The following is a 23,031-nucleotide window of genomic DNA, read 5'->3' as shown; positions in this document are numbered from 1 at the left end:
TAGTCCAGCTGGGACAGGAATAAGCCAGAGACCAACCTTTTAAGGGATGAAGTTGAAAAACAACATTTAAGTGACTCGCCATGACCATGCCAAAGAATGAACTGTCCTCTACAATGAAAAAAGCAACGGAGGTGAACAAGGGCATGTCACTGGGTTAATAAGAAGGCATTCAGAGATGATTAATTGAAGGAGGGGAGGGTATAAAGGGGGGAAAGTAGAGAGGGTGGGCAAGGATGTGAGACCACTAAAGAGGTGAAGAGGAAGAAAGTGGTCTGTGATGCAGGGTGAGCAGGACTGAAGGAAAGGGGCGGGCAGAGATGAAAGGAGGAAATCCTGTGACATGAAATATCTTTAACAGGGGTTGTCATATCCTCATTCCTTCTACATTCACTCTCTTTTCCGACTTCTTCTCTCCCACTCCGAGACCCATCGGAGTGTGTTAATATCCTTCAAGGTTGGGTAACTAATTACAGCAACAAAAAACAACCTTGCTCAGCAGAAAGCACACTCTGGTTATTATTGAGGGCTGATTGTTGACTCACCTCGTCATAATTAGGCCACTCCAATTACTTGCATTTTTCATTCGGCTGCCTGCTTACAGCTATTAGGGTTGCTGTTCTTTCAAGTAGATGTATGCTGGGAAATACACATGCATTCAACATTGGAGGACAGTCAAAAGCTTGAAGAGAAGAACCAAAAATAAATAATAAATGTAAATGGTTTCCCAATGGTTATATCCCACCTTCTCATTCCATTTCATTTTGTTTGGGAATTTTCAGAAGGAAATAAATACCCTTTGAGGCACAACCAAATATTAACCATCAACACATGTTCAGTCTAAGGGGAACTTAAATAGTTGAAATCTCTTCTCCCAATCCACTTTGAGCCAAACTGCCACAGCTGCAGCATGGGAATACTGGAACATCATATGAATCGCTGCAATGAGCCGTCTCATATTACAAAGACAACATGCAGTGTTTTTGCAACAAGCCTTGTTTACAGAGATGCCTGGTAAGCAAGAATTTGTTTTTCCACCCCTCAGAGCATCCATATACACACAAGACTGCTTTACACAAACCAGGCAAGAGATTTAAGAAGAGGGCATGAGCATTGCTTGGCAACAACCGACTCATTGTTAAAACAACATGAATTAAGTGTTAAGTCTTGTAGCTAAAACCTTAACGCATTACAATTGGTTCTGACAGTGCGACGCGCTTTAGAGACTTATGAAAAACAATAGCTATAAATAAAGAATATGGCGAACAGAATTATGAATGTACCCAGGCCTACAATTTGAGCCTTCTGCACGTGTTTGCTGTGAGGACTGGTACCAAATGTTGCTCCAAGAGATGCTGATGTGCAAGATGAAAATCTGCTGAGCTCTCCAAAAGACTCTTTTTTAAACCCTTTGGAATTCTTCATTTAGAACACAATCACTTTGTCCCATTGGTCTCATTGTAGCAAAAACTCATATTCACTTAAAGGTGACATGTCATGCTTTTCCGGTTATTACCCGTCCCCTTGTGTGTTATGAAGGTTTTTATGCATGTAAATGGTGTGCAGAGTCAAAACCCTCAAAGTACACCATGTAGCGAGTAAAACTCTAACACGTCTGTCCGTCCTGGGAGAGGGATCCCTCCTCTGTTGCTCTCCCTGAGGTTTCTCCCATTTTTCCCTTTAAACTGGGTTTTCTTTGGAAGTTTTTCCTTGTACGATGTGAGGGTCTAAGGACAGAGGGTGTCATATTGTCATACTGATATTCTGTACACACTGTGAAGACCACTGAGACAAATGTAACATTTGTGATATTGGGCTATATAAATAAACATTGATTGATTGATTGATTGATAACACAGAAAATACCTCCCCAAAACGCCTCGTTGGAGATACGTCACTGTCCATTTGATTCTTCCGGGTACATCATGATGTCATGTCGTCCCCGGAACGAAATGGACCAATCCGTGGAGCCGTTACGTTACGTCCGTGGAGCCGTTACGTTACGTCCGCAGAGCCGTTACGTTAAGCCCCCGCTGATTGGTCCAAATTGACCAATCCACGGACTTCCTCACACACTCCTCCCTGGCTGCAGGCTGATAGCAGAACTTTGGGATCGCGGTGAAATTCTCTCTGCAGACCCATTCTCACAGCGTTTATCAACCTTTTTCTTGCTCAATATCAAGCCACACTTATTGTTTTTATTTCGGCTGAGACTGTGTGTGCTCAGGGTGAGTTTGGCTGTGTTTCGCTGTGTATCGCTAAACAAGGAAATCACACCTCCACGGAGCTTAGCGCGATTCACAACGTCCCGACTGGTCCCGACCAATCGGAGCACACTGGGCTCACAGGGAGGGGGGGCAAGAGCTGCAACGAGCCGTTTAGTGGAGAGAGTGAATACACATACTTTACAGAGATGCTGTATGCGAAACTAATGTGAGTTTGGAAAATTGCACAGTATCTGTTCTAGTAGACCTCAACAATGGAATTATGATCAGTGGAAATGGCCATGCCTTTAAGTCACTCGAACTAAGCAGTTTTGGTTCAGGATGCTACTGCAGAAAAGCCTCAATCCCCCTTGTTGTCCCGGGTCCCCGTTGGACCACCGACGCAAAGTTTTCTTTAATGAGCGCGTGTGAGTGCGTACACACACCCTCTGAGTCCACTTCATTACGACAACCGTGTTTTCTCGCAGGGACGCCTGACGCAGCAGTACCGCTGATGTCTTCCATATCCACAGCCGTAGGGCCAATAAAGAAATGGCAAAGACAAAAGAGGAAGAGAGGTGGGAGGAGAAGCAATCTGCCCTACCTAGCCTCAGCCTACACACAGACAAAGACCAGCCACGACTTCAAAAGAGAAAAACATAGGGAAGAAATTGCCGAGCTCTCAGCTTTTCTGGAAACGGTCTCTACGGGTTAATTAGAACACCAAGTCCCACATCATCTGCCTCCGAGCTGCATACTATCAATGCACACATACATACAACTTCCCTGTGTTCCATTGAACACACACACACACACACACACACACACACACACACACACACACACACACACACACACACACACACACACACACACACACACACACACACACACACACACACACACACACACACACACACACACACACACACACACACACACACACACACACACACACACACACACACACACACACACACACACACACACACACACACACACACACACACACACACACACACACACACACAGGTTTATTTGTGCACTGGTGGCAAACTAACTTCAAACATAATCACAATCTGTCGGGTCTACTCAGGCCTGTTGTGTTGCCTCTCTGTCCTGTTCACACTCAGGTTAGCTTACGTCGGAACCTTGTGGTGAAAGTCAATCTGTCTCGCATGCAAAGGGAAAGCTTGTAGTGACATTTTGATCAGAGGTGTCAGGAACAGGCCTTCTGCAGTTCCATTCAACATGGCATGGTCGGTGGGCTAAAAAGATATTATTTTTCGGGGGAAATCCAGATAAAAAGTTCACCTGCGCAACACTCAAGAACTTAAGCTCTTTAATTCACAGAGGGAGAGTATCTGTAAGAAAAAGGGAGGCCAGGAGCATGAAAGGTGAGTAGGAACTCTGACAATGAACATGATGGATTCAGTGGAGGGAAAAAGAAACACAGCCCCTTCTCGGCTGCAGCAATACATCACGTTTAAATGTGGAGAAGAGGCATTTGTATATACTTAAAGAGCTTACGAAATGCTTTTAGCACCTGTTAGTGGGCTTAGTATACAGTATGATAGAGGTTGCATTTGTATTGTGAAATGTGCCATATGATTATTTTATTATTGATCAATTTTTTAATAAATCACGATTATAACAGCATACAAAAGTTGTCAGTCGTTCGTTGCGCCGGAAACATCAACTTCGGCCATTTCCGGCGGTGACGTCATGAGTAGAACACAGCTGAGCTCAGTCCCGTTTGAATGCATTGAAGGGCCAAATATTATGACAAAGGATGCACAGCAATAAGACGCCAAGAATAATTGGCAAGCGATATGCTGTATGGGGATGTGGGGCCGTCTCAACATCTGGTGATGGGATGTTTTTGTGGCCAAAAAATTATCAAATGTTGCGTATATGGACACAACAAGTGCGTTGTATGAGGCGGACTTTTGCTAGCCCAGGTAACCCGGGGTCGATGAAACAGACGATGTGTGGGCAGCACATCGAGAGATCGTGTTTCGAACAATCAACAATGCCCGCTAAGGAGAGAGAGTAAAAGCTTTCTCGAAGGTTCGTTTTGCTTTCTTACAACGTTACGTTATCTCAACCTTACGTTTGCCATGAGGCTATGTTACTTCCCTTAAGAGCTAGCTGTCTTAGCTAACAACAGTTAGCAGCTAACGTTTTCTGCAGTTTGTGTTTCCACTGAAAAACGTGATGTAGTTATTTAAGGGTAAGTTAACTAAACGTTATCTTACAAGTAGAGAGAGTTAAGTTGTGTTTAAAATTGTCAATGTAATGCACGTTAAAGGTTTTGTGTTGAGCATGAAGTTAGCTTTACTGTAGCCAGGGTTGCCAACTCTCACGCATCTGGCATGTGACACACGCTTTCACTCTCCATCTCACGCTCTCACGCTGCCCAAACTATTCTCACGCCAAAAACAAGAATACCGAAGACTAAACGGTTTTGAAAACTTTTGTCACGTAGTGATCGTCTTCTCAATAGAACATCTTTGATAATGTCTTCTGGCCAATCAGAATCAAGATAACGGCGTGGTGTTGTTGCAGGAAGTCCCGACGGAGAATACTTTTGCTGTAGTACATCTCTATACGTCGATACAACATTACGTGTTGATAGAAATCAACACGTAATGAAATAAGACCCCACGGTTTGATGATTGATAGGTGTGTGGGCTGTCTTTCATGTTGACACACAGAACAATGGGGGCTTTCCACCCTTATCCACTATGTAAAGTAATTCACAGCCTCTTCCCTCTTCTCTCTGTGAGGAGCAGCAGGTTCAGCTTTCAGAACAAAGTAACTAAAGTAACTAAAATGGCATTAATTTTTTTAAATATGTCGTGTAGTAATAGATTTATTTATTTTTCTTCTCAAGAGAGAACCAGAATGTGTATTTTATGTTAGTATTTCAAAAAATCTCCTGGTGATCAGTGTGACAGATGAACAGATCGCCACTGGGTTTACAACTAAAGACACAGCCACGCAGAAACTGCAGCATCTGTACGGCTCCTTATCTGAAGTGCCGAGCCACGTTCCGGTGCTCTCCGTCAGAACTGCACCCCTGTCAGACTAGACATATACCACGTGATGACACGTTAGGCTCGTGTTGTGTTCAAGTACCCTGACCTTGGCCAGGAAAAACAGGCACTCACTTGTTTAATTATTTTGCGGTCTAGATTTTTTTTTTTTTTTTGCGTGTGTTTATAAATTACCTCGAGGGCCGTACCAAATGGTCTCGCGGGCCGTATACGGCCCGGGGGCCGGAGGTTCCCCACCCCTGTGCTATACCTTGCTATACCCGCAACCTCCGTTCCAGCTGAGAGGGTCTTCTCTACAGCTGGCCTGATTGTGAATCGCCTCCACATGAAAGCTGTAGGTGTATAGCTGTCAAACTGTGATCACCAGTTCAATACATTTGACAAATTCAACTTGGTTTCTACACTTATTTGAACATGTATGTATTTTAAAAAAAATCTTGAAAAAAAATTGGGTAAAAAACAAAATGAAAAAAAAAAATCTGAATCTTTTTATTTTTACCCAATTTTTTTTTTTATAGGATGTGTACATTTCGGTTAACCGGTTAATCGTTTTTTGGGGGGTCGAATATTCGAATATACATTTGCTTTCAAATTCCCATCCCTAATACAAAGATATATATATATGTATATAAATTATAGACAAACTCGCATGGTATTTCTCTATCTAATAAAAACAGAACATAAGACTTTAATCTAAGTAACAGCATGAGGTCAGTTTCTGTGTAGGAGTTTTGGTTTTTACAATATTGATTTATTGTAAGATAAAATGTACAACCACTTTTTAAAATCAGAAAATAAGGCTCATTGAGACAGACCGGATTCCAGTTTGGGTTTTAACATCCCTTCTCCATCGAGTGAATTTCTCTGGATTTATTCGCTACTCTGCGGCGGATGAGTACTCCGCCACAGGTCTGCAGAACACACGACTCCCTGAATGCATCCTCACACAACATGCAGGAGCAATCACAGGATTAAACTATTTACATGAAAGGAAATGGAAGTGGGAGACACAAACCTTCATAAAAGTCCTTTTTTTTATTATACCAAACAGCATAGAAATCTATTGAGGTAAACAAACTGACATCTTACACAGCCAAGGTAACAATTAGTTCCCTGCCTTCCTGACTACTGCAACACTACAACGCCTACAGAGCCGGACTGTGGCCGAGCTGGGGGGGGGGCGACTGAGGGAAGGTCCTTTGGGTCAGTAGATTGTGTGTGTGTGTGTGTGTGTGTGTGTGTGTGTATGTCTGTCTTTGTGTGTCTCTGTGTGTGTGTGTGTGTGTGTGTGTGTGTGTGTGTGTGTGTGTGTGTGTGTGTGTGTGTCTGTTTATTTTAAGTTGTGTACATTTCAAATATGTTAAAAAGTGAAATGTATCTTACCAAGTGGTGGCCCTGAGTCCCCTGCAGTTTTGCTTGCAGAAAGGACTGCTCCACCCCAAGACAAAATGTCACACCCATATAATTCCCTCATTTTATTGGACACCAGCATGTCAGGTGACATTGTGTATATTTAAATATATATATAAATGTAGAGGGCCAGTGTGAGATCGAAAAAAGTGGTTTGTTGCCTGAGGGAAACACTATGCCATAGATAGAGGGTTAAATACAATTTTAAAATACTTATACTTTCATTTTATGCAACTGTGTACTACACTTCTACTCCACTAAAGTTCGCCACTCTGCTGTTCCGTAGCGCTGCTCCCCCTCCCTCCGGCTGAAATTATGAATATATGGCGTATAGTAATCAGATAACACGGCAGGGTCCGTTACAGTTTGTTTTCATCTGATTTCAAATAAACAAAGTCTTAGCTTTCAGAATATTAAACTTGTTTCGGCAAATTCAGATGATAAATACAGCTTTGAAGCTTGTAAAGGCATAATTACAAGCGGAGAACGGAGTAACTTAACGTCACAGCAGGCATAACAACAGCCGGTGTTTCTCGTGATTGTTTTCCCCGGGAAACAAACACAATACACACAAACGCAAAAATACACAAACACACACACTCGCGAGCTTCCCCCAGACCAGTACAAACGAAAATATGTTTCCTCCGTTAGAAAGCTAGGAATATCCTCTTTCCAATAGTATATAACTCAAAATGTGTCTTCGGGTCAATGCGACTGATTTCGATGGAGGAAGTTTAGCCACGAACGACCAGTAGAAATACATTGCTTTTAAAATCATTCTGTGTGACATGAAACACCACAGGATGGCGACTGACATAGGTACGCTCCTCTGAAGTTAGTGTCACCTGCATAAGCAATTATCCCACATTGAGTTCGCTAACGTTACTAGCTTAAACAAACGTAACATGCAACGTTAGCCTATGCCAACATGCTCTACTGCGGCTTACCTTTCATGGCTCGCCAGCGCAGACTCTCCCATCGAGAACAACTGCATTTCTTTTTGGCAACCTTTGCATGGTTTTAGCCATGGCTTGTATTTTTCTTCGGATAGTCAACGCTCGTTAAAACAGCAACCTCCTGTCATCTCTATCTCTCATCAGAATGCCCAGGTCACACAAACACAAACACTTGCAGGTCGCGCGCATAGCGCGGGAAGGCCGGAGCGGGGCTGTTTTATGTAGAAGCGAAGCAATTCTTTTCTTTTAATCTAAAAAGCGAACTATTCAGTCAGACAGCAATTTATTGTAAAAGTAAAGCATTTACATTTTCAAGCACTTTATCTCAATTTCAAGCACCATTCCCAAAATTCAAGCACTTTCCCAACCTTGAAAACACCACGTAACATTTCAAGCATTTTCAAGGATTTCAAGCACCCGTACGAACCCTGAATTTGGATTGAGACAGGGAAATAATCTAAACCTCACGCGTGGCGTTTCATGCAAATACTGATTTGAGCCCCACCACTGTATGGGTTAGCCCTACCATAGATTACGCAACAAAAATACTCTCTGGCAACTGCCGACCCGTATTGCGCAAGCGCAGATCTAAGATCCAGTAGAAATTATAAAAAAGTAAAAGTCTGCTGCTTATTGTTCTACTAGGCCAAAATAGAGTGTGTTAATTAATATGTTTGGAGTGAGTCTGTAGATTTGTGTGTGTGTGTGCGTGTGCGTGTGCGTGTGCGTGTGCGTGTGTGCGTGCGTGCGTGTGTGTGTGTGTGTGTGTGTGTGTGTGTGTGTCATGTATAGGCCTCTCACGATAATTAATTTTGTTGGATACATCTTCCAGGAAATTATTGCGATAAACGATAATATTGTCGGCACCGTTGTATGACCATTTTAGACCCCTGACATAATGATAATATATAATAATAATTGAAGTACATCCTTTCGAACTGCTAGTCACATCTTCATGTAAATGGAAATGTATCGATTTCATTTTTATTTATCGTACGATAAGTCAATTAATTGCTTATCGTGACAGGCACACAATAAAATAGTAGAAACAAACATGTGTTTGACTTTCATTAGTGAATGAAACGTTGTGCCCTTTATAGTCTGTGTCCAATTTTGTGTATTTGTATATATTGTATATATATCCTATATCCTATATATATGCTAAGGTCCCGCTGCTGACACGATAGCAGTCATTTAGTGTGCATATGTGTAATTAAACCCATGATATCAAAATCTCACTCCAGCCAGGTACCCAAAGTTGGCAACCCTGCTGTAGCTCACCAAAGGTTAGCATGTTAAGCTGCACTTTATGTGGCAGCTCGCTTAATACAAAGAGGGATTTTGTGCTTCATTGTAAACTTTTCTTACAAATGTGTGTTAATCTACCTGAAATTGTAGGGACAGTTTTTTTCTACTCAACTATACAGACCATTATTGAGGAGATGCAAAACATACTGTAAATGAGTTGGGTCTGACATATACTTTGAGTAATGTTACTTTGCTGCTAAAAAATGAAACATTATCAGATGAGGACATCACCAAAGTGTGTGAGTCTGTCAGGGGATTTGATCTGTTCTTTGCATGTCGTACAGGGCCTGTACACACTGCTCTGGTATGAATTACAAATATAATTGTAAAATGTAAGTCTCTTGCTCTTGTCATCGTTCAGGCTTTGCATTTGAACTCCTATGACTGGTTGCAGACTTGAAGGGAACGACTCCATGTCCTTCCTAACACCCAGGAAAAAGGTGAGATTCTAATCCATTTCAATGCCAACAGCAAGTCATTGTTTCTAACTTTTTTTTTAATATGATTTTTTGGGGAATTTCTGTTTTATTGGATAGTAGAGATCTACTGGAACCTAACACCAGAGAGAGATCGAGGGAGGAGATGATATGCAGCAAAAGGCCGAGCCGGATGGTTGCTGCTCCGTGTGGAGCGTGTTCCATCAGGTAAAGCACTTTGGTACCCAGTTATTTATGGTATTGAGTTTGAATTTAGCCTTTGGAAGGTCATTTCCAACAGTGCATTGTAAAGACTGAAAAAACATTTATTTGTCTCTTAACATTCCTATAATAATTTGTTTTTTGTATTGTTGATATTGTTTTGTTCTTTATTTTTGTTGTGAGAATCACTTTTCAATTGTGTAAGTGCTATATACATACATATACTAATATTATTGTTGTTACCATCATTACAATTATTAAAAATGTTTTCTTTGTTTACTTTATTTATCGCTGCAGAAAGGATCATGCCAGCCCACATCAAACACCTGATCAAGAACTTGTGAATCTTCAGGCAGAAAAGATGAAAACACCTGTTCAAAGTTCCAGTTTCCTGTACATGGAACCATGCCTGTCCTCTGTTCCACATGTCTTCAGTCAGTCCTGAGGCCTGTACTACGAAGCAGGATTTTCGCTTAGCCGGCTAACTTCAGGGAAAACTCCGGCTTTCCGGTCGTATGAAGCTGGTTCTCTTTTTAGCAGGCTAGATCTCCATGGTAACTTATGCTGAGCGACTAACCTGCCCCGAGCTCAACTCAGTGAAAGCACCGCCTGCTGACCAATCAGAGCTCAGTGTGCAGAGTTTAAAGCGATCAAGTCATATTACAGGAGAAAGGAAATACAGTTTAAATTGCCGTTGCAGGAAAGACAGCCGGCAAAAATCACAGACTGTGTGAACGTGATAATTAATAGAATATCACCTCCCATCTTCAGAGCGATATGACTATTATAACATTAGCGTTAAGAAAGCTTACTTAAATATCTGCCACAACATAAGTAACCGGATCAGAGTAACATTAAGTACAGTCTGCGGCATATCACTTCATAATGTATCATATATGTTCTTATCTGAGTCAGCTGAGCCGTATCTGGCCGTGCAACACTCAGTGTCACATACTGTATGCAGAAGTATTATTTTAAGCAACACATTAAGTTGACGAAACACTCGAGTCAAATGTAATTAAAGTCAGATTGTGTCTTAGACGGGGCAGTGATATCATAAACCTGTTAATGTATGCATTCAAACACTTGTTCTGTTACCAGCTGTATTCACCTTGCAGGTGCAGCTCTGTGGCTTTGATCCTGGATAAAATGTTTAAGTCATGGATGTTTAAAGTTTAACTTCTTCATATGTCTAATATTATAGTTGACTTTTCATTCAGGGAGTATGACGCGCTGCGCTGTCAGTACGCTTGTCCATGTTTGTGATTGGTCGAATGCTCCAGATACCACCCCTTTCATGTAAACGCGCACCTAACTAGATAGGACCAGGCTGGCTTGAGCGATCCACTTGATAACCTGCGTCGTAGGACCGTTTAGCGAGAGCGCATATGTTTTGGATTAGGCCAACCGGCTAACTCAAACATATCCAGCTTCGTAGTACACGCCTCTGCACCCTATGACTCGGACACTAGTTCTACCAAGGCTTATTAGAGGTAAGAGTGGTAGGAGAGGAGTGGAGTTATCTTTGTATTTAGGCTGCAAGTCGACAAAGGTGATCAGATGCTAATAATGATCCGATTCATTTGATATTGATTGTCTGCCAATACCGAATCCTGATCCGATTCTTCTATTTCCCAGATAATACAGCTGCACCGTGTACACTAGCTCTATTTGTTTTTGCCATTGTAATTCACCATAAGCAATTGTTGACTGTAACGTCTAGACTCTATGCCAGGGGTCGGCAACAGGCGGACCGCGGTCCAGATCCGGACGCCGACCTATACGGACCCGGAGCTATAATCAATACATTAATAGGGGATTTTTCGGCGCCTCCCGCTTTTTTAACGCTGATTTGGGTGACTTGTGTAATTCGTGGAGAACCGAAGAGTTTTCGTTTTGGGGGTGGGGGGAGTCCGTCCGTCCGTCCGTCTGTCTGACTGACGGACAACTTCTCACTTCAAAAAAGAAGAAGAAATCTAGACCGCAAACATAATTAAACAAAGCGACTACCTGTTTTTCCTGGCCAAGGACAGGTTCCTTGAACACAACACGAGCGTAACCTGTCTTCACGTGGTATATGTCTCGTCTGAAAGGAGTGCTGACAGAGAATCTTCCCGGGGGAGCATGCCCCCGGACCCCCCTAGAGGAGGTTAGGTCCCCCCCTACTTAAATCATGTTCACATGGATAGGATACTAAATACATTTGCACACATCTTGCGTCCATATCTTTCTGTTTTGGTGGTCATGCCACACCGTGCACATGCATGGATTAAGAGGTTGCTTTTTCTTTGCACAGCATGAAAGAAAGGCCAAATGAATGGGCTGTGATTTTAGTTTTTTTAAGCAGAGGTTGAGTTCAATCATTTGTACGACCCTCGGAGGATGTTGTAAAAATTGAAAGGAAAAAGGTTCCCCACCCCTGCTGTAAATAATAATAAAAACCCTTGATTTTTAACTTAACATCTCTGTCTCCTATTGATCTGAGTATATTATAAAGAATAGCCAGTTAATTGAAGCATTATAGCACAGGCCTTTGTCAGATGGTATATTACGCTGTTTTTTTCTGCTTCGAATAATTCTCTCTTTTTTCACCATACCTGTGTTTGCATCACTGTAACCAATGAGCACCTGCATGTGTATGAGAATGGCCCTGACACCATTTCAGCCCAGATTTACAAACTCCTGGCAGGACAAGCTCGAGCTCAATTCTTACACTGAATTAAAAAAAAGTGAGTGAGGGACTGCAATATAAGAGGGAAAGAAAGAGAAACTTTTAAATTTTTAAATTGTTATGATGTGTAAAGACTGATATTGTTCTATAATCGTCTGAAACTGTTAAGTCATGATGTGAAACGGTTAACAAAGAAAAAGGGACTCTCAAGCTGCTGCTACACTTTATTTTATTTATCTAAAATTAAGCACTTTTAAGATGCACATATTTTCAAAAGCTATTTTATTTATTTTCTCCATTTTATTTGTAAATGCAGCCCGAGAGGAACATTACACATATCCACAGTATTTACTGTATATCTGTATAGTTCAATGTTAATTGACAATAAATAGTTGTTTTTGAATTGTACTTTCTTTATTTGATTGGCAGTCAGTTGTTGATTACATGCAGACGTTGATAAAGCTACAGGTCACTTCAATATATATCACACTAATTCATGAAGCAAGTTAGACATTTTGATGTTCCGGACCTTTGCATGGGGAGATGTTCTCTAACTGGACCTCGTTGAATTTTAGTTGAAGACCCCTGCTCTATGCCAACCAACTGTAATTTGTAATGCATTATACTTTAACGGTTCTGGCAACCACAGCAGCCCAAATGTTAATGTAAATGTCAAGTATTCTTTTTACAGTGTACTTATATCTGTACATTTCTTTTCAGTTTGCTTCAAGAAGTGGCTTCAACAGACAGAAATGCAGGCCAGATTGGGAAAGGCTGGACGCTACACAACGGGAAACATTATAGACATGAACAAGGAAAAACAAAAAACACTTTCTTTGTTGCCTTGTTCTTATCATACATAGTGTTACGGTTTTTGTTACCATTTAAATATTGAATTCTATGTATTACTTTTATTTTAAATCAAATGCACCGGTTTTAGATAATATATTTATTTTGATGCGTAGGTTGATTTGCAGGTTGGTTGTTATTTGTATAATTATTGTATTGTTACCGTGTATTTTATTATATTAACTAGCTATTTATTAAATTAAAATACTATTATGAACACTATACAATGTCTTTATTTTGGTAGATACCAGAATACATGACACAATGAATCTTTGTAATATATTTATGTTCTCTTGTTTAAATAATCATACCAGTATTTAATGTATGCTGGTCACCTGGAATCCTGGTAAGCTCCCAGCAGGGTATATTTAATACTATTATTAAACACAAGCTGGTGATAGATGGATAAACCAGCCATCCTGGTCAGCTAAAGTGTCCAAAACCCCTCTCCAGCCAACCATTCCAGCCTAATATCTACTGGCTGGTCAATTTACAACAGCTTGACCAGCTACATTTATCTAAGCTGGTTTTTTCAGCAGAGTCATTATTATTTATTTACTATTTTTTGAGAATCTCTATGAATTTTAGTCAAATGTATATACCAGTCTCTGTTCTGTTGCCTGAGCCAAGTTTGCCTGCTACATTACGATGTATTATTATTGATTTACTATTTATTGAGAATCTCTATGAATTAAAGTCAAATGTATACCAGTCTTGTTAGGGATATGTTGAGCAAGTTTCACAGGCAGGTGGCTGGCAGGCTCCCTCAGCCGGGAGAGGAGCCCACCCACCCTTTTAAGATTGGTGATAATATGCTAATCAAGTCTCTTGAAAAAGATGTTCCGTCTCCCAGGTGGAAAGGTCCTTTCCAGGTGTTAATAGTGACCAGAACAGCCCTAAAATTCCAAGGTAGGACAGAGTGGATCCACGCTTCGCGATGCCGCCTGTCTCCTCCACCGGTCAGTGGGGAGGGTCAGGGTGCTGACGTGTGAAGGCGGTCCTCATACTCCTTGTTCTGGGACTACTATTCCTGGCCAAGGAAGCCCCGCCAGATGAAGCTGAACCAATCCCGACGACAGGTGGCGAGGGCTCTCGCCCCTCAGAAGGGGAAAATAAGGTGCTCTTATCCAAGGGCGCAGGCAGGTTGACCACTCAGGGCCCAGACCCTGAAGGCCAAACCACATCAACGGGCACGTCATTGACCTGCTCTTGTCATTCCCAAGACAGGATCACAGAATATTTCCTTTGAATGTCCGACTACACAATGTAACTCACATGACTGTGTTGTTGTGTTTCCTGTGTTATTAAGCGAAGGCTTGGGGGCGTGGAAAGTCTATCCAGAGACGGGGTACCAGCGGTTCCAGGTCTCACAGCGGATGGTAAGAATAACACTCAACACCATTGCAAATGTACCCCCAGAAATGTGGTGTTTCACTAAAGGACAGTTAAAGAATGATCCTATGTGTACCACATGGACACCCAATTACAAAGATCCCAGTACAGGGGTCTCTAGATGCTCAAATATAGAACCAGGTCCAGCATTAATTAAGTCACCAGAAAGTTATGAGGATTCTTCAAAGAGTGCCCTAATCACTCCAGCTAAACAAACTAAAACCAATCCTAATTCTGCAATAAATGTAATGTTAGATTATGCACATGAACGCAATGTTAGAAACTCTTGGCTGTGTCAAAATATGCCAGAGTCCATGCACTCTCCCATGTTCAGTCCAATTCCTTTCACTAAATCTGACTACAGTTTAGTTAGCTGGAATGATATAGCATCCCGAATTAGCAATGAGACCGATGATTGTTACATCCCTTCTTACCCCAGAGACTCTAAGCAACCTTTAAGGTACAAGGGCTTAATCTCGCTCATTGTTGACACAGTAAATAAGGATTACCTACCAGACGGTTTCAAACGATTAATGGTCCTAAAACGTATATATGTGAAGAAGTACTTTAACCTAGTTTTTGAATACAGATTCAAATTAGCTCTAGTCCAGACCAATTGTTCAGCTAACGATACGAGGCCAACATGTTCACCTCAACCACACACACCATCTTTGTTGGTTGAAGCCTTGGTAACAGTGGTACCCTGGTTTGGGTCCCGGACAGTGGACTCAGTTAAAGTTAAAATACATGACTGTTCGCTGCCGTTACCCCTAGGTAAATTCCCTAAACGTAACTGTTCAGTTTATATTCCCCCAGTTGTGGTGCATGAGTGGAAGAATGTGTCCATCTGCTTTCAGAACGAAGGAGGGTCTCTACCCTCTCACGATGTGGGCCACAGCGACTGTAACACCGCAATAAAGGTCAAATTAACCAGAACTCCCCTCCCAGGGGGAGTTTACTTGGTTTGTGGGGACAGAGCCTACGGTTGCATGCCTTATGACACTTTTGACGGCACCTGTTATCTAGCCTATCTAATCCCTTTGATCCGTAAAGTAGAGACTGATGAGATTGCAGCAATACTCTCCTCCCTACACAGAAATCGTAGGACCATCACAACAGGTCAGCAGCTGGCTAGCGCTGTCCTGCCCTGGTACGGCATTTATGTTTCCCAGCAGGAAATTATAGCTTTCTCCAAAATCGTGGAAAACCACCTCAATATATCCAACACAGCCATGTTGGCCGAACACAAAGAACTGCAGGAAGTTAGAACAGTGGCATTACAGAATCGTATGGCACTGGATCTTCTGCTAGCAGCACAGGGGGGCATGTGCAAGGTGATTGGATCTGAGTGTTGTTCTTTCATCTCTGATGCTACGCCTGAGGTCATGGATATGGCTCATGATACTGCTAGGGGAATAAAAGAATTGCACGAAAGTCATGGGTTTGCATTTGGGGATTTATCTGGAACATTTGGGTCATGGGGAGCGGGATTGGTTAAATTTGCCGTTACCATTTCACTGTTTATCTTAGCTGTGCTAATCCTGATAGTGTGCCTAGTCACTGTTGTTAAACTAGTCATGCAAAAGATTTTCAAAACCGCCCTCCAGGCCCCACAGACACTGGTGGGGTACACCACCGCTGATGACACCGTAATGATGTACGACGTCGAGCTTCCAGACCCGTGGGTCTCTACCGTGGCAACCAAACCATGGGTTCCCCCTAAAAACGAGTGGCCAATGAATTAAAACTGCTCAGATTAAAGTTGATTTTTCCTTTTCAGGTTGTCACACTACACAATAAATGTCTGACGTTTCCTTTTCAGATTTTGAATGTATTGATATTACTAAAACTAAGTGCCTGACTCTTAAAAAGTAATCCTAAAATTGAGGACACTGCAATTTTGCAGATTACAGATTGATCAAATCACCATTGTGAATTGTATACCCTAACTGTGATTTTTAGCTGGATCTCTTAGGATCCTGAGTTTTAAAAATGCTTTTGACTAGTGATTGCCTTGAAGTAAATCTTTAAAGCGGCAAGCTGGTTTTGATTTTATAGTTTGATGAATGAAATTAACTAATGGTAAATGATAAAATATATTAGTAAAACAAATATTTAGCTATTGTGCACCTGTATTTTATGTGTGTTCATTATTATGCTTTTGACAAAAGATGATCAAACACTGATGAGAGATGATTTTTCCTATTATGATTGGCTGTATCAATCATTGTGATTGAATGTTTCATTCTTATTCTACTTTGTGATGTAATTAATGTAAGGTGAGACCACACTCGAATCTGGAGACGCCTATTGACTTAATTATTGACCAAATTATTATTAGACTAATGTTTTAGGTTATCATAAATGATAAAAAGAGAGGAACTGTTAGGGAAATAATTATCTCAGACTCCTAGATGTGACATACAGGACCAACCTTGACCTCTATTGTTCCGGTCCTTTAGGGACACAGGCTGCTTCAGCCAATAATGTTATTGTCTCTGTCGTTTAAGGACACAGGCTGCCAATAATGTTATTGTTCCCATTTCTGTGACCGGTCAATACTAGGTCACAGATGGTCTTTGTTGTGGGTGCACTGGGACACTTCCTTCTTTGTTGTTTATGGACTCCAAGGTATGACATATTCGAGGCCATAAGTGGCGGACGCAGGTAACTCAGTGTGCCCAAACTGTCTAAAGCTATCTTATCAAAACATGTTGATTACTCTCTTTTGAAACCAGTTAAATGGGCTAGCAAGAGAGAGGCGCACCAGAATTGACGTGGCAGTCCACCCATGCAGTCAGACCATGACTGCTGTGAATTGTGATGTGAATGCTCCGGCCGAAACTCCAAATAAACCTCCAGTGTTTCACATCAAAGCTCCTGCTCTACTGAATTGCTCTCACTGCATTTCTACACAGAAGTTTCCATTACAAGTCTGTGTTCTGTTGCCGCATCGGATCTCCGCCAAATGAGTCACTCGATTCTGTCTCCAGAGTCCGACATCAGCCATATAGGTAGTGTATTATTCAACAAGTGTTCTACTCGTGACGTGCGTGACGTCGTCACTAACTGGCGAAAGCTGTTTTGTTCGGAGCGGTCGTGTAACATCGGAAGTGAGCATGGAAAGTTGTAATAAACCACGATTTATAAATACAGCGGGCATATTGTCATGAATGACATGATTTCCCATTAATAATAGTATATATATTATCGTAATAAGAACAGTATTGTCCTTCATTTCGTAAGCTCTTTAAGGAGGCACATACAGTGGGGCAAAAAAGTATTTAGTCAGCCACCAATTGTGCAGGTTCTCCCATTTAAAAAGATAAGAGAGGCCTGTAATTTACATCCTAGGTACACTTCAACTATGAGAGACAGAATGGGGGAAATAATCCAGGAAATCACATTGTAAGATTTTTAATGAATTAATTGGTAAATTCCTCGGTAAAATAAGTATTTGGTCGCCTACAAACAAACAAGATATCTGGCTCTCACAGACCTGTAACTTCTTCTTTAAGAGCTTCCTCTGTCCTCCACGTGTCAACTGTATTAATGGCACCTGTTTGAACTTGTTATCAGTATAAAAGACACCTGTCCACAACCTCAAACAGTCACACTCCACTATGGCCAAGACCAAACAGCTGTCAAAGGACACCAGAAACAACATTGTAGACCTGCACCAGGCTGGGAAGACTGAATCTGCAATAGGTAAGCAGCTTAGTGTGAAGAAATCAACTGGGAGCAATTATTAGAAAATGGAAGACATACAAGACCACTGATAATCTCCCTCGATCTGGGGCTCCACGCAAGATCTCACCCCGTGGGGTCAAAATGATCACAAGAACGGTGAGCAAAAATCCCAGAACCACACGGTGGGACCTAGTCAATGACCTGTAGAGAGCTGGGACCAAATTAACAAAGGCTGCCATCAGTAACACACTACGCCGCCAGGGACTCAAATCCTGCAGTGCCAGACGTGTCCCCCTGCTTAAGCCAGTACATGTCCAGGCCCGTCTGAAGTTTGCTAGAGAGCATTTAGATGATCCAAAAGAGGATTGGGAGAATGTCATATGGTCAGATGAAACCAAAATAGAACTTTTTGGTAAAAACTCAACTAGACGTGTTTGGAGGAGAAAGAATGCTGAGTTGCATCCAAAGAACACCATACCTACTGTGAAACATGGGGGTGGAAACATCATGCTTTGGGGCTGTTTTTCTGCAAAGGGACCAGGACGACTGATCCGTGTAAAGGAAAGAATGAATGGGGACATGTATCGTGAGATTTTGAGCGATAACCTCCTTCCATCAGCAAGGGCATTGAAGATGAAACGTGGCTGGGTCTTTCAGCATGACAATGATCCCAAACACACCGCCCGGGCAATGAAGGAGTGGCTTCGTAAGAAGCATTTCAAGGTCCTGGAGTGGCCTAGCCAGTCTCCAGATCTCAACCCCATAGAAAATCTTTGGAGGGAGTTGAAAGTCCGTGTTGCCCAGCGACAGCCCCAAAACATCACTGCTCTAGAGGAGATCTGCATGGAGGAATGGGCCAAAATACCAGCAACAGTGTGTGAAAATCTTGTGAAGACTTATAGAAAACGTTTGACCTCTGTCATTACCAACAAAGGGTATATAACAAAGTATTGAGATGAACTTTTGTTATTGACCAAATTATTTATTTTATTATTCTTATTTTCAACCATAATTTGCAAATAAATTCTTTAAAAATCAGACAATGTAATTTTCTGGATTTTTTGTTCTCATTTTGTCTCATAGTTTAGGTATACCTAGGATGAAAAGTACAGGCCTCTCTCATCTTTTTAAGTGGGAGAACTTGCACAATTGGTGGCTGACTAAATACTTTTTTGCCCCACTGTAGGTACAAGTGAGTGGAATAGAGAGAATGAAAGAAGAGGCGAGAGGGAGAGAGAGGATGAAAGAAATGCTTTACAGAGATAGAGAGGACAAGGATGACAGCTGGCCAGGCACTTCATGCATCTGGCAGGGCGACTCGTGGAGCCATAATGAAAATGCAGGGCGAGATCAGGATCAGTGTGTGAGAGGCCTCCATCCATCAAAGGACTCCCATTGTGGAAAGCAAGCTTCAATGATAACGGGGAAATATGTGGCTATTCAACAGCTCAGATGGGAGCATTTCCACATTTTTGTAGCTCTGACTAAAGGAATGGCCAGCGTGTTATAAGTGCACGACAAAGCATTGGTTATTCTCATGATTGAATAGGGTGTCAAGTCAAGCTAGATATACCTTTAGTTGGGGGGGGTTTTGAGGAAGAAAAGCACATTTTTGTTTTAATGGTAGCCAAAGGTCAAGTCGCCACCTGTCCTAATTGGCTGTCATGCTGATAGGGGGGATGGGATTTGCCTTTGACAAGGGCAGTGTGTAGAACAGGGGTGTCCTCACGTTTTTCACTGAGGGCCACATACAGAAAAATAAACGAAGGGCTGGGCCGCTCACTAGAGGTGAGATATACTCATAAGTTAAGTTAGGAGTTGGCTAAATCAATCCAACGTTAACTGAAAAAACCAGCCTACATCACAGCTCTCCATAGGGTTTCATTTCATTAATTTTATTTATCAAAACCGGCTGGCAGCTCATACCTTCAAACAGAAGCCTCACATAATAAGCATATCATAAGAGGAGAAGGTTATATTTTAAGCCTGTTATGTAAATAAGTTATTGAGCTTTTTTTTTTTATCAACTAAGTATTGTTAGAAAATGTTTTCAACTTTAATTGACTGACTTTATTTGAAAATGTGGCTCATGAATACTATGAAATATATTTTTACAAGTATATTTGTGAAGTCAAATATAAGACAAGCACAAGGTTTATGTGTGGGCCATATTCCCTTAAACTTTTTAAATGGACCACAGGCCGCAGTTGGCCCATGGGCCGTAGTTTGGACATCCCGGATGTAGATGTTTATTAGCAATAATAGTAAAGTTGCCGTTTTTGTTGAAGTTGGGAATACCAAAAGAAGCATATGGTTGCCAAGATAAATTAACATTTTGCCAACATTAACTGCAACAAAACGTTATTTATGTTTTTCTCTCCTCAGTTCTGATCACCCTGACGACTTCCTCTTCTAAAAAACGGCTAAGCTGGTCCAGTGAATTATATAAGAGGAGATGTGTTGTTCGTAAGGCTGCTCAATTAAATCGTATTTTAAATCGCAATTACGATTTTGGCTTGTAATGATTATGAAAACATAATCAAAATAAAACGATTATTTTATTTTTTTATATTGGTTTTTCAGTTGAATTATACTTACTTTTCAATAAATGGATGTTTTCAAAGTAAATGGATAATTGTTTTTAATAATCGTGATATCAATTATTGACCCACATAATCGAGATAATAATTTTTGCCATAATCGAGCAGCCCTAGTTGTTCGGCATGCAAGAAATGAACCACACCCTGACTAGAGCCAGTTTTATGCAGCTCAGACTAAAATATGTTCATAGACAGCCAGACCTGGGACACAATAGATCAGGGAGGCCGCAAAATAAATCCTGATCTGCTAACCCAGGCTGCTGCTGTGGCTGAGAAACATGACATCATAGCTGATGCCTGATAATAATGCTAAGAGAGAAATATATCTTGAGCCCCTTTCTCTTTAAAATGTCCCACAGTCTTCCTTTAATCAATGTGAGTAAATAAATGCTTCTTTTACTTATAAAGACTTTTATATCAGTCAGGAGAGCAGTCATCATTTTGTTTAATTCGGATGTGGCAGCATCTAAAAGAGACTTACCTTCTCTTTCCTCTCTCTGCAGGCCTCCTCTGCTGAGACCAGGGTTTTGTAGTAGTTGCTGCGCTCGGCTGTGAAGTGAATCTTGGACAGAGCGCCTTCTACCAGTGCAATTGACAGATTCAAACCCTCGATGTGCAGCCAGCCAATGAAGTTTCCGGCTTTGTCCATGCTCTCCACTTCAACTTCCACCTGGAACACAAGTGAGGGGGAGGGAAGGAGAGGATGAAAAAGAGGACAAGTTAATGTTCTGTTTCCAAGATTAGGTTTGAGATTCAATTACAGCAATGAAGGGAAGGTGGGGGCAGGGGGACTCCTGTGAGGAGACACCACTGTTTTTAAATAGACTCATCCATAGAGGCCTGTGAGCGCTGTATTGATTTGGTAGCACACACACAGATCCCACTTCACTCTTCTGTTGTGGATCTACTAATCAGTGGTATCTAGTTGTGTCTAGAATGGCACATTCTTTTGACACAAACACCCAGAAGTGGCCTCCTGTCTTGGTGCACATAGTGCCCTTGACATTTCTAAAGAAGCACTTCAGCCAGTTTTTAATAGAAGTAACTTTTGTTTTAATTTGCAAGCCCTAAGAGTAAATGTAGAAACCCCAGGGCCCACACAAAAACAGTGCGAGTAGCTTTAAATTAGTGTTGCGTATGCACTTCAACCTTAATTAAGACCCTAAATATTGCCATCCTACTTTTTTTTGTAATGTAAATCATTTGCAATTAGTGACAACGAAGTTGCAATTCCCCTCGGGTTAACAAATGAGGGCACTGAAAAAGCTAACCCTGCTGACAAAGTAGGAAAGATCTCCCAACATTTCCCACGATGGACTATAACATTCTGCCTATTCAGGCTAATTATCTATTCATTACATTTTGTTTCATAAGTGATGGACGACCGGGAAGCGAAGAGAAAAGAAAAATCAATCGATTTTTTTTTTCCTACCCTAAAGCCTCAGTCAGCGAGAAAGTGAGAGGGCAGGTGTGCTGAAGAGATAGGAAGAAGTCAAGCGATTAAGACTCGCACTGCTCAGCCCGGCAGCCACCAGGGAAATCTGAGAGGAATTAAGTTAGTAAACTGCTCTGCCTTGTTCAGAACTAAAGTAAAACGCTTTGATTAATGAATGTATAATGGGTTCTATTATTACGCTCAAAACTGACAACCTAGGCATATAGCAGCGACGTACATATATTCAAACTTTCTGGATCCATTTATATAAGGCCAACGGCAATGTGGAAAAAGGTGAATATGTTTCCATTGTAACAACAATTAGTACTGGGGCTAGACAATATACTAATATTGAGGTTGTGAGACTAAATATTGTATTGAAGGCATAAGTGTTTGCTACAGTAAAGCAGAGCAGTTTTTTTATGTTTTGTCTTTAAGGACAAGGTCATTATATCCCATTACTGATGATTTATCAAACATCTCACCAATAGCACCCATAGGAAACCCTACTGTATGTTCACAATATCAATTATTTGGTCAAAAATAATGTGATATTTGATATACTCAATATCACACTTCTTGGTATAATGACACATCTATGCAGCATGGCTACAAAAAGAACCGTCTAATTTGTCATGTTCTTTGTCAAAAAAGTTGTGGATTTCAAAAAAAGAATTTGTAATTGCTTTATTAATAAGTATTGTTGTTTTTTCTGACATGCAAAAATAATTGTAAAGGCTCCAAGTTACAAGAGCAGCTAGGATGTTAGCCTAGCCTCCCAGGTCCTGACCATGATACAAGTCCACTCATACCTCATCTGCC

At 41.3% G+C, this 23,031-nt stretch overlaps 1 protein-coding gene across 1 annotated transcript in view; it reads right to left on the bottom strand.

Moving 5' to 3' along the window:
• Window positions 1-23,031, bottom strand: part of snd1 (staphylococcal nuclease and tudor domain containing 1) — a 218,060-nt gene that overhangs the window by 59,713 nt on the left and 135,316 nt on the right. The window contains exon 17 of the mRNA XM_034112292.2: window positions 21,256-21,444. Coding sequence (XP_033968183.1) covers window positions 21,256-21,444 — 189 coding nt within the window. The remainder of the gene's footprint in view (window positions 1-21,255; window positions 21,445-23,031) is intronic.

The sequence above is a fragment of the Pseudochaenichthys georgianus genome, chromosome 23 (genome assembly GCF_902827115.2).
Source record: "Pseudochaenichthys georgianus chromosome 23, fPseGeo1.2, whole genome shotgun sequence".
Lineage (NCBI taxonomy): Eukaryota > Metazoa > Chordata > Actinopteri > Perciformes > Channichthyidae > Pseudochaenichthys > Pseudochaenichthys georgianus.
The sequence above is the reverse complement of the archived record's forward strand: the minus strand, read 5'-3'. Positions and strand labels throughout refer to the sequence as shown.